The 12,378-nt window shown below is 31.4% G+C and overlaps 2 protein-coding genes across 3 annotated transcripts in view; one reads left to right on the plus strand and one right to left on the minus strand.

The window, feature by feature from the left end:
• Window positions 1–5,479, plus strand: part of LOC148301138 (oxysterol-binding protein-related protein 1-like) — a 58,274-nt gene extending 52,795 nt beyond the window's left edge. Inside the window, exons 8-9 of the mRNA XM_088273776.1 lie at window positions 4,043–4,266; window positions 5,173–5,479. Coding sequence (XP_088129902.1) covers window positions 4,043–4,266; window positions 5,173–5,281 — 333 coding nt within the window. The 3' untranslated portion in view covers window positions 5,282–5,479. The remainder of the gene's footprint in view (window positions 1–4,042; window positions 4,267–5,172) is intronic.
• Window positions 240–12,353, minus strand: LOC148301139 (armadillo repeat-containing protein 3-like). Of its 2 annotated transcripts, XM_088273777.1 has the most exons (6): window positions 12,297–12,353; window positions 12,097–12,202; window positions 11,536–11,689; window positions 10,762–10,941; window positions 10,220–10,384; window positions 240–958 (listed from the first exon to the last, which is right to left on the minus strand). In XM_088273777.1, exons 1-5 carry the CDS (start codon window positions 12,319–12,321, stop codon window positions 10,244–10,246), a joined length of 606 nt encoding a protein of 201 aa, XP_088129903.1. In that variant the 5' UTR covers window positions 12,322–12,353; the 3' UTR covers window positions 240–958; window positions 10,220–10,243. The 2 variants fall into 2 exon arrangements, 1 of the variants encoding a protein (XP_088129903.1); XR_015838837.1 differs by lacking the exons at window positions 10,220–10,384; window positions 10,762–10,941; window positions 11,536–11,689; window positions 12,097–12,202; window positions 12,297–12,353 and adding an exon at window positions 1,972–2,241.
• Window positions 12,354–12,378: the final 25 nt, after the last annotated feature.

Consider the following 12,378-nt stretch of genomic DNA (forward strand, 5'->3'; position numbering starts at 1 on the left):
GAAAGAAAAGCAGCAACGCCTAGGGCACTTGTGGTTGCATACTTGTACTCGTACAGCTATCGCAAAGTTGTACAAATCTTTTGATGTGACAAGATTAATATATTGATTATTAACGCAGTACATATTCATAACCTTTCAACTGCCAGATGACCGCTTAAAAATGATAACAATATACACATATTATGCTGTCTAACAGAAGAAAGGTTATGAATCCAGGGTTAAATAAAGGTCAATTTAAGCAAGGTTAACGACTGTATTTATTTATTAATATCAAACAAGAGATGTTTGTATAATTCAAATTAGTTTTTTTTTTAAATACCGTAGAACAGAGCACTTGAACTTTGATGTGTTACTTGAGCCCAGTACAAAAAAAAAAAATTAGATCGTGGTATCGATCGAAGTATCGTGACAATAAGTGTCACCTGACAGGGAAACAATGAATCATGTCGATACGTTCATTATTGTAGACCAAATACAGATTTAAATATTTTTTTGCACTGGGCTCAAGTAACACATCAAAGTTCAAGTAGCCATGTTCTATGGTACATATATTTATTTATTTTATAATCTTATATTGATACATTAGATTTTCAATCAAATTTATTCCAATTAAAGATCCTCAGTGAATGAAGCTTTATTCTCTAATATCGGAAATGACCGTGTTCATGTGATCCAGACCCGGAATGTGATCCGTGTCTTTCGTTTGACCCGTGGTACCCGTAGTACCCGTGATGTCTCTCATTCGAACCGTGATGTCTTTCGTGTGATCCGTGCCCGCGGTGGCGACCAAAGTAAGGGTTGTACGGAACGTACTGCGGGCCGTGATGCGGTACAAACGCCGGCCCATGATTGTAATTTGGTTGGCAGAATGGGGGCACACAGTTATTCGGTGAGCAATATGGAGGAACACAGTTCACCGGCCCAAGATAACTCATGTTTAAAATTGGGTTAAATATTCCTAAAACAAACAAAAAACACAGTATAATAATTTGTATAAAAAATATTAAGTAAATTTATTAAATGTAAAACAATTTTTTTAAGCTTAAACTGTTCAATAGAAGAACTATGACCTGACCCAAAAAAACACAAATTTCATTTGATCCACAATCATTCCTGGTCAATTTGTTAATTTAATGTTAAATGCTTCTGATTTTGTAAATACTGTCTTATTTAAAAAAATATAATAAAAAACCTACATCCCTAAAAGCATAAGAAAATTAAGTTTACATATTTCGAATGAACCAAAATTTCCACATTTTGTAACAGCTTAACAGAAAATATGAACTGGAGCAAACTTAATCTTCTTTTTTTCCATAATGTTGCTCATTTTTCAACGTTGTGGTCATCTGAATAGGACTGAGTTTGGGCGGCTTTTGGCAAACTCAAACAAATTCTGCAAATTAAGGAGATTACGACCTGTCTAAAAAGAAAAGTGTACGAATCCTGCATACTGCCAGTGAACATGCACTAGAGACTATAGCTCTTATAAAGAGAAATGCAGAGAAGTTCAAGTGCACACAGCGATCCATGGAAAGATCCATGCTTGGTTTAAGTCTGATGGATAAAATACAAAATGAAACTACCAGGAAAGGACCCAAAATATGATGGATCGCGTGACAAAACTTAAATGGCAATGGACAGGACATATTACAAGACAGAGCCCCACAAGATGACACCCCAAAATTTTTACAATGGAGACCTTGGGAGAACAAAAAGAGGTGTCGGAAGACCCCTAAAGAGATGGTTTAACAACATAGTCACTGGTGGGTAGAAACTGGCTGCTAGCCGCAACCTACCGGAGGAAATGGAAAGAAGGGGAAGAGGCCTATATCCAGCAGTGAAGGACAGAGGGGTCATGAAGAAGAAGAAAGAAGAAGTGGTCATCTGAGATGTCAGGCACTCGGTGCTCAATTCGCCTCCATTAAAATGATATTTTAAATCTTGTTAAATTTTGAGAAAAAAAATATTTACCTTCAAATAACACTTCTTATATATCGCAAATATAGTTTATAACTGTGATGCAAATTTTACATACTGTCTTTTATAAAAATATTAGAGTTCAGTATTTTTTATAATCTCTTTGAAAGGTTATCATAGTTTGTACAAACATATGATATAAACTTATCATTGTTTTTGTTTTTATTCTAACAATTTACATTACTTAAATTATTCTCAGTATAACAAACAGTGTTGATTTGTGTGTTTTTTATTACTGTACACTTTGACCTTTTTTAATATCTACTGTTTGTAAGTTTATACGTCTACAATAAACATTTTAACTGTGGATCAATTCAATAATGTGTACTAGAAATACGAATGATAATTCTTTGATTTTTTAAACCATTTTTTTAATGGATAGCTTTATATGATTTACTAAGTGCGTGCAACAGATTGATTACCTTACTATCAGAAGGACAATTAACCCGATGGTTGCCAGAGACGAGATATCTCGGCAAATGGCGGAGTGCCCGTATGGCCAGAGACGAGATATCTCGTCAGTACTTTTGATGACGTATTACTCCGCAGTTTTAACTCATATTGACAATCTGTCAAAAACGGAACATACATTGCCATCAGTTGAAGTTGTCACAAAATATTTTATAAAGTTTTTAAATACTTTTAAGTGATTTATCGGTATCACTTTCAGCTGACAGTTGACAGATGTCATTAGGGCTACCACTCAAACCACTTGAAATATTGATTATTTTAATCGATTGTTTTGAACGCCAGGGGTTTTTATTTTGCTCAATTTTTTTGTGTTTTTCTTATTATTTTAAAATATTCCATTGATGAATAATAGTTGTGTGTTAATATTAAATTTAATAAAAACTTGCGTGTGCGACTTAGTGTGACAACCCTGAAAATTTGAAACTGGTTTAACTTCAAGAATAAAACTCTAACAATCGATGCGGGATATAATATTTGGTAAGTAAATTATAATTCAATAAAAACAACAAAAAAAAAATCTTTAGACAACTTTTTTTTTTCAAAAAAATACTTGGCCTGTTGAGCACTGCGGCGTAATTTATTTGCGGCCATGAAAAGGTTAAAGTAATCGTCATATTTATTTATATTTTATCATTCATAGTAACAAAGTAAAATTATTTACTTTAAATGACAGCATTGTGTGAGTGATTTGCATGCAAAAGAGTGTGGATCTATATATGTACATGAGTAGTACAAAAGAAAGCATTCTTTGTCAAAAGTATCATGCATCTTCCTTGTCTATATTACAGCTTGGTACTTTTTTTACGACTTGTTACTGATCTTACAACATTTTATGTGTTTTTCCCGAGGGATTTGGCATACAGCATTTAATTGCATGATAACCATATAAAGCCAAAAAAGTGTAAAAGTAATTTTTGTATAAAACAGACTTGGTATTACAAATTGGAAAGAGTACACGCACACAACCTTAAACATCTCTGAAAAAGGAACTCAATTTGCACACCTTTGTTACATTAAAGTCCCATAAATAACTGAATGCAAATTAATGTACCAACAGTTTACCGGATTGAGTCTAATTGCTAAAAAGTAACAAGTATGAGAAGGATCTCTGTCTCTTTCTAGCATGTTGATGCAAAAGGAGTTTGGGATAACATAATCTCAAATGTATTCCCTCAAATTAATTTTTAGTTTGTTCTCGTATCAGTCCTTCAGTTTTTTTTCTATTGCCTCAAATAAATTACTATTTTGTTCCCGTGTCAGCCCTCCAGTTGTTTTTCTATTGCCTCAAATAAATTTCTAGTTTGCTCTTGTATCTGCCCTCCACCTGTTTATTCAACTCATTATATATGGGGCTTTGGCGTAGTTAGGTAGACGCTCGACTGTGAAATCGGCGTAGCTGGTTATATTCCCGCCAAGTGCAAAATAAATTCAAGAAACATTAATTTTCATTTGGCCTGGGTTTTTGTGATGTATTTTTCACATTTACCTTCCCTATCTTTACTATCCTACTTACAGACAAGCCTCTAAAATAGAGGCTTTGGGGGTTATTCCTTTAAAAAAATTAAAATCTTATGCAATTGTATCTTCCTTGCAGTACTACCAGTTCACGTCGTTCGCCATGTCGCTGAACGAGCTGGAGGCGGCGCACGGTCGCGAGGGCGCGCGGCTGTGCCCCACGGACTCGCGCCTGCGCCCCGACGTGCGCTGCCTGGAGCGCGGGGACGTGGACGGGGCCGCGCGGGAGAAGACGCGCCTGGAGGACAAGCAGCGCTCCTGCCGCAAGCAGGCCAAGAAAAACCCGCAGGGGAGCGCGCCTAGGTTGGTTTATCATTCAAACATATAATTTTTTACTATATTTTGCAAATACTAGATCTAACCCTGTAGAAATTTGGTATTTTAACGTTTTTTTTAGATAGGCATAAGCCACCTAAGTAAGGCTAGAAATGGTGACAGCCATAATAGGCTTAGAACCTTGTTTTTAATTATAAAAGATCTAGTGAAAAAAAAAATTATCTTGATCTTTTATCATAATATTTTACTTATCTATCGGCCTGATTTTCAAAACTTCTTTATACGTAAAAATCATTGTGAGCAGAATGCTAAATTTTTTAGTGTGTAAAATGATTAAACTAGTTAGCTAGTGAGAGTTTGTAACCCTTATAATATCCAGACTTCCAAATTCCTTTCTTAAAAAATGTATTTTTCTCAGTTGAGATATCTATGGAAATCATTTTATAGAGCCTATCAAAAAAGACTAGAAAATAATTTAAGGCACTGATGTAGTTCTTATGGCAACACCTTTTTTATAAAATATTTACCTTTAATTATATTAATGCAAAAAACAACACTGCATCACTCAAATGGTTTTATAAAATAATTTGGTGTTGCCATTGTAAAAATTGGTTGTACTTGATGATCTTTTCTGATTTCTACTCTTTTGCAGCCTGTATACACTCTCACAATGAATATGTTGAATTATTTTATTGAATTGAAATATAGATGCACTTTTAGAAAACTATTATTATTAACAAATCAATCTCCAAACATCGCCTTTTCTTATACTTTACTCTATCTAATACATAACCTCAAAAGATATGAAAAGTAGTCTACGCTCAAATCCATAGAAAATGCCATTATGGAGATGAGTAAAATTAATAAAATAAAACAATGCAATTTTTCACTGGTTGACCAATATGTTGATATGTGTGTATTTGATTTCACTAGGTGGTTCAGCCAGGGAAGTAATCCATACACTAAACAGGATGACTGGCTGTACAATGGCGGGTACTGGGACAGAAATTACGAACATCTCGCTAATATCCAAATCTTCTAAGCTCCATTAGCAAATAATTTTACCAATGAATAAACTCGTCATTTCCATATTTGATTCTGGTTTTGTTTAATGTATTTAGGCTTGTAAAAGATCTAGGGAAACCTTGATTTACTGTAGTATTTACAACAAATGATTCCCTGAAAGAATTTGTGCTCAAATACTATTTTCTACATTTTTTATTTAACTTTTTTAAATGTTCAAAATATATGTATAGAATTATATATTTACATGTTATTATGTATCGTTTATGCTTTCCAAATGAGTACATACTGCTCACATTCCATTATATATTAATATCAATACTACCTTAGAATGTCTATAAATTTCCACAATGTACAAACTGCTATGCAAATGGCTGTGTCAATAAATTTCTATGCTATTGGACAATAGTGACTAATATTTGTATCCTCATTCACAACTCAAATATTAAACAATATTTACACTAGGGCCCTTATCACAGCAGTGTTGTCGTGTTTTACGCCGCATAATAAAATAATAACTCGGAAAACTACCAAATTTTCAACCTATGGAAGGTCTCAGTGTAGATGTACATATTGAAGCCTTTTATTGGATATATTGAATTCTATAAATAATTAAAGTTCAATTTAACATTATAAACAGGTAGTATTGCTAATATAAGAACATTATTTATTGGAAAATTTGGTAGTTTTCAGAGTTTCCACAACTATTTCTATTGTCCCTGTAACTATTGCGGTGTATATACCACCAATTAACTCGGTTAGTATTCACCTTTAATATTGCTGTGGAAATAGCTTGTGCTCCTGATATAACTATTTTGCTCTTATAAATCTACATTGCAATGAAGAAAAGTGTGTGTATAAAAAAAAGCTGTGCCAAAATTTGACAAATATATATTATTGAAAATCTATGTAAGCATCACGAATATGAAAATATTTTGATTATAACATTATTACAATTTGGTATTGTATTGTAAAAAAACATAATTTTTACGTCAATAATGGGCACAAAAGAAGAAAAATAAAAACATTATCGGGTATTACAACAGTACATATGTTAGATAGACTATTCATAGCTGTATCAAAAATAGTATAATTCTTTCGGCTTATACCTTTTAAATTAATCGTAAACATTCCGATAGCTTATATATTTTAGGACTCATAAATTTAGTAAAGACAAAAAATGTTCCAAATGCTACTACCATCATAAATATTTATAATAATTTAAATATCATTATGTTTCTTCTAGTCAATGACAAATTGTTTCTAGTCAACTAACAGCTAGGACTGATATTGAACTGGTATACTAAATATTTATAAATTTTATGGTCAGCATGCTGGGCCGTTCTGGTCCCGGGTTCGATTCCCAGGGGGGTTCAAATAAATATAAGTGATTTTTTCACTAAATTATTTATTCAATATTACCTGAAGCGGAGGGCTTATCACCTTCATGTGTCCTTTGATTAACAATCAAGATAACACTGCGTTTATATGATGCAGTGCCCTATGCACCATCGGGTTTAAAAAAGTACTCAATATGGAACATGAAAGTTTTTTTTTTTAAATGTTTTTGTACTTTTACCAGTTTTTATTAAAAAATATTTTTGTAAATGGCGCATTTCCCTCCAATAGTCGATCCACTGAGAATGAGATAATAATGTAACATGCGGCCGCTGTGTATGTAAGGAACAGGTTGAAATCCTTCAAGTTACCAATTTATATATTGATAGTATAATATAAAATAAAGCGAAGTCACATCTATAGGAATGGCAAAGGAAAAAAAAAGGAAAGATGTCTGTAAAGGAAAATAGAAGCTATGTGGCTGGCAATGCATACTGGGTAAATATCAGTCCAGCTAGTGATAACGAACAATAATTTCGAAAATCTTATAACAATGTATTACGGACCAGAACTTATGTCCATTAAAAACTGTAAATCATAAGAAAACAATGACTTGATAAACGGTTCCATAAAACATGAGTTAATAAATGTTTTGCTTATTCAAGCTTGATAAACAAAACTTTACCAAACAAATATGTTAAGATTAAAAAAAATATGTTAAAATAGCATTATGATGTTGTCTGCAAGTTTCTCGAGACTTCTAGAAGTCTAAAGACGAATATTTCTATAAGACGTAAGTTATTCCAAAGTATAAATATGATATATTTAATATCAGTCATCACATCGATCTCATAGAATCAGTTTGAATATTTGGTTTAAAGGTTGTTATTGCGTAGAAGTAATAAATATGTTATGCATTGCGATAAAATACTATTCACATAAAATGTGCTTGTGCTAGACCCTAATAAGTGTTCTAGGAGTAGAGTATACATAGCTTTAGTTGTCGAAATGTAGATGTATTGAAAAATATGTCAATTATGGTGAAATATAATCTCAATATACAATATTTAATAAATGTGATATGTCTATTTTTCAACAATACTATGATTATTTTTTTCTTAGCAATTATTTGTCTTTTGTATTTATTTGTTTTCTATGTGTTATTACTACTTCGTACCAGCATTTATTTTTATTTTATTGTTTAAATTATATTATTCCTGTACCATAGAATCCTAAATATATAATGGTAGCCGAAATATTGTAAAGTCTATGTTCTAGATATATGCAAGTTTCTGTTTACAAAAAATATTCAAGGAATATCATGAGTACTCTTATTTTGGTACAAAGTTCATAGTTCAGTTGATTGTGACTCAAGGACTTTGTATAATCTTTCTTATTATTATGTTTCTTTTATATTTTTTCTGGTGAGATTAAATCACTCGAAAAAGCATGTGTGATACAGTGGAACTTCCATATTACAAAGTTAATTAATGACAACAGAAAAATTTATTATTTTGATTAATTATATATATTTAATATAATTACATACATTATAATACATCAAACATATTATGTAGAACGGTCCGCTTACATATTTTCTGGTTTTTGTAAACGAAAACCTTATTTTTTATAAATTTTTTTAATAAACTAAACACTGACAATCAAAATATGTGTGTAAAAGGATAATTCATCGGTACACATGGAATTTAGGAATTCCTGCAATACATGAGTATTACCTGCTTATAAATATATAAATATTTGGAGAGAAAAAAACATTTATTTATTATTGCTGTTGTATTAGACACTAAATATTTTATCGCATTCTATTAGCTGAATTTCTAAATTGGTATTATGAGAAACGAGTCTAGAAAAAAAAATTGTAATAGAAATTAGATTTTTGCTTTAAAAAAATAATACATTATGAAAATACTCAATATTCTTTATGTATATATTAAAAATATTATTTGCGGGAAGAACTTTGCCAAATAGAAGTTGTGTTTTATGGAAGTTCAACTGTATAATTTCAGCTCAATCAAATTTTACTCTTCTTCTATTTTTGTAGATTTATTTCAAAACACCCTTATTTTATTATTTATACTACTGTATCATTGTATGAATAAGTAAAATAGACACTTAGCACAATATATTTTAAGACAATATTAGTTGTGAGATATGTAAATCAATGTATAGGTATAAATTACAAATCTCTAATTATATTATGAGAAATGTATATTGTGTATTATATTGTAATGAATACAAGCTTTTAAAGCTTTTTAATAATAAAAATAAAACTATTAAATATATTGTCTATTTAAATATATAATATTTATAGTGCAATACTGAGTAGAATGAAAAATATGTAATCTCGTGTCATAATCATAGTTCATAATATTTTGAAGAATCTTAGACAACATAGTGATTTTAAAAAATGTTATACTTTTTTATAATTTTTTTGTTATTGTTTTTTTTTTTAAGTTTAGATGATGCGTTCTCAGTTCTTACGAGAAAAATGAGATAATTTAACTTGCCATTTTAATAAATTAATTTTTAAATAGTTTCAAGGTAAAATAATTTTTGTTTGTGTGATAAGATTTTAACAATCATTCAGATGCCAATTTTGCGTTCTTTGGATTATTATAGTGTAGTCTGTTGTAATTCTTACCAGTTATCATTACAACTCCCATCATCGGGCGTGATGCGTTACAGAATTTTTATATTAAATAAATATCATGTGTCAAAAATCAACAACATTTTGCATATTCTTTTGATAATTTCATATTTTTTCGATGGCAAAAAAAACATTTGCTTGTCTTAATAATTTTGTAATGCATCGCTCTGATAATGGCCCCTATAACGTCGGCATGTAGGACTTTCAACACACCACGGTATAATAACCCAGAAATATATCGCTCACTCCTTTCAAGAACGTCATAAATAAAAAAAACTTGATTTTTCAGGAGAACGTTTTTAAAGTTTAAAAATATAATACAATGTATTAAAAATAAATATCAAGCCACTTATTGAATTTTTAGTGTGCTACAGTACTTTTTAGGTAAAACCTGAAGGTTTTTTCTCCATTTGAAAAATATTTAGTATATTTTAAAAAAATAATTAAACAATACATTTTCTTCAAAATTCAAAAACAACACTTTCTGCCCTGTAGCGGGTAAACATTAAATTAAAAATATCCCTCTTTTGCTGGGATATAGTACATTTTCTGGGCATTCCGAAAACATGCAGAACTGAAAATTGTCGATTTTTGATTTATGACGTTCTTGAAAGGAGTGCGCGATATGATAAAAAAGTTCACCATTAAAACATTCTACCATGTTGATAATTAACAATGATTAAATTCTATATTAAAACTGTTATGCTAGATTCTGGCAATTAAATATAAATTAAAGAATTGTTGGAATATGTACCATATTCAATTTTGTCTAGTTATTATTGACTCATAATATAAAACATATCTAATGACGCTGATTATTAAGCATGTTTTGCAAATTGTTATTCATTTACTGTTTCAATGTTTTTTTACTAGTCATTGCTGTTAGGATCCATTATTATAATAAAGCATAATGTGAATACATTCTTGATTTCATTTACCACCATAACTTACCTTGCGCAATGGTCCTTAGTTATATCAGTATAAAGGTACAGTTTGCCCACAATACAGGGATGCCTCCGCAGAACCGATGGGAAGAAGTCTACCAGGACTGTCCATCAGGTCGACTACATGAGTGGATTTTAAAATCTCCCAGTTTATCATCAGTTCTTTAGCGAGCTAGAATAAATAAATATTTAAAAAAACACATTTAAATTTATTGAGTTTTAAAGAGTTTCTTCTCTTCCGACCAGTACCAAAAGATGTGAAATGTACCGTATACATTTCATTTTGATATCTTTCTGATTTCAGTCGAATGTACTATAACATTCGTTTATGAAGAGATATTCTGAGAAATCATGGAGGGGGCACCTAAGGCTTTGTTTTATCCCAATTACCGCATTTATAATTACATTTATCATTTCCACCACGAGACTCAATTATTACGGTCATTTTGGCATTTTCCTGTCGAAATTGGATCAACTATTTCATATTTCCAACTTGGCTTGATTGCAGACACCCCCTCTGTATAAAGTGTGGTAGTATATTTTATTCACCGATTCATTCACTGCCCCTGATAATATAGAAACTTCAATCCACACATAGGTAGAGTCACCACAGCACAGCTTGGCAGGGATTTGCAGTTTGTCGGCGAGGACTTTAAAGAGAAGAGAACGTTCAAATTGTCCTCCAACTCGGACCAGACCCAGCGGTAACACATTGCTTTTCAGTGCTACCTGAAAAAAAATTATGATTTTTTACAAGGTATAAAATGGCAAGATTTTAAAAATATTAATAAAAATAAAGTTATAGCAAATTTCAACATAATTCAATTGTTTCACATAACACAAGTAATTTTTTAATGATTAAAACCTTCAAGACAAACTACAAGTAACAACTTTTCGGAATTTGAGTAATGTGGTTGTCAATCATGAATAGGATGGTGAATGTAAACATAGCATATAAAAATATCTTTTAGACTAGCCAATGACAAGTTGTAAGCCCTGTAAATGCCCAGACTTCTCAAAACACTTCTTCACCCATCCTTATTTCGTGGGTATACTGGCATAAAACGTTAACTCTAAAATCCCTGTTATTTAAACCTTTTAGCCTGAATAAAATACCCGCTATTAAACTTAAAGTTTAATTTACTTTTGAAACCACATACATATATATGACTTCAAACTACTTAGTATATTTTTCCAGTTTATAGAACGTTGAAAACTTTATAATATGCATCATTAAGTCAAAATTGCATATTTTAGAGTTAACGTTTTTTTGCCAGTACACCTACGATTTTTTCACAGGGGTAGAATAGATAATTAGGTTACCCGTAGTTCATTTTGGTGTAGATGGATCAGGTGATTGTTACATTTAAGAGTTGGATCGGGACCGCACATTTGTTGGCTGACAAATTCCCCGAGCATTCCTGTTTTATCTTTCATATTCAGACCGCTGTCATAGTGTAAGCACTTGTCCATCATGCTTAAATAATAAAATAAAAACATATAAACACATATTGAAGTCATGCATAAAAATTTGTCTATTTTTCACACACTAAGGATGGGAAAAGTATTTCTACCAGTTCGGTAGATTGATGCTTAAGGACAGGAAGGGTATTTTTACCTTCTGCACTGGCCTCATTTCAAAGTCAAAAAAGAAGGAATTATTTAATGTTCTTATATGAATATTATGCACCAATCTCTTTTTGAAGTCTACACTTCATGTACACAATTATCAAATCCCGTCGCCAGCGGTCCGCACGCGTAAAATACACCCGTCCGAAATGTGTTAACAATAAATAACCACACTTCACTTTTTTCACTGCACAATTGTTGCACACTGAAATTTCAGTCCCATAATGGTGGCTGAAGCTTAAAATAAACCCTTACATATTTTGAAACTTCCTGGCGTACAGTGTTAAATTCCGATCATTCAAGACGAGTACTTGCGAATTATCTCCCGAGTTCAATAATGACATGGATTCAATTGATGCATCTGGAACGAAGAAAATTCAAGTAAAAATTATAATTTCACATTAAAACTGTTTAAATTTCATATTGAATACATTGTATCATTTTAACACATTTACCATTGACTGTAGACATGGACTGCATCTCTGAGCTGCTGTGAAAATGGCAAAAGTACACGGGGGGCAATATTGTAGAATGCTT

The sequence above is a fragment of the Brachycentrus maculatus genome, unplaced genomic scaffold (genome assembly GCF_059751285.1).
Source record: "Brachycentrus maculatus isolate JH-2025_06_01 unplaced genomic scaffold, ASM5975128v1 h1tg000602l, whole genome shotgun sequence".
NCBI classification, from domain to species: domain Eukaryota; kingdom Metazoa; phylum Arthropoda; class Insecta; order Trichoptera; family Brachycentridae; genus Brachycentrus; species Brachycentrus maculatus.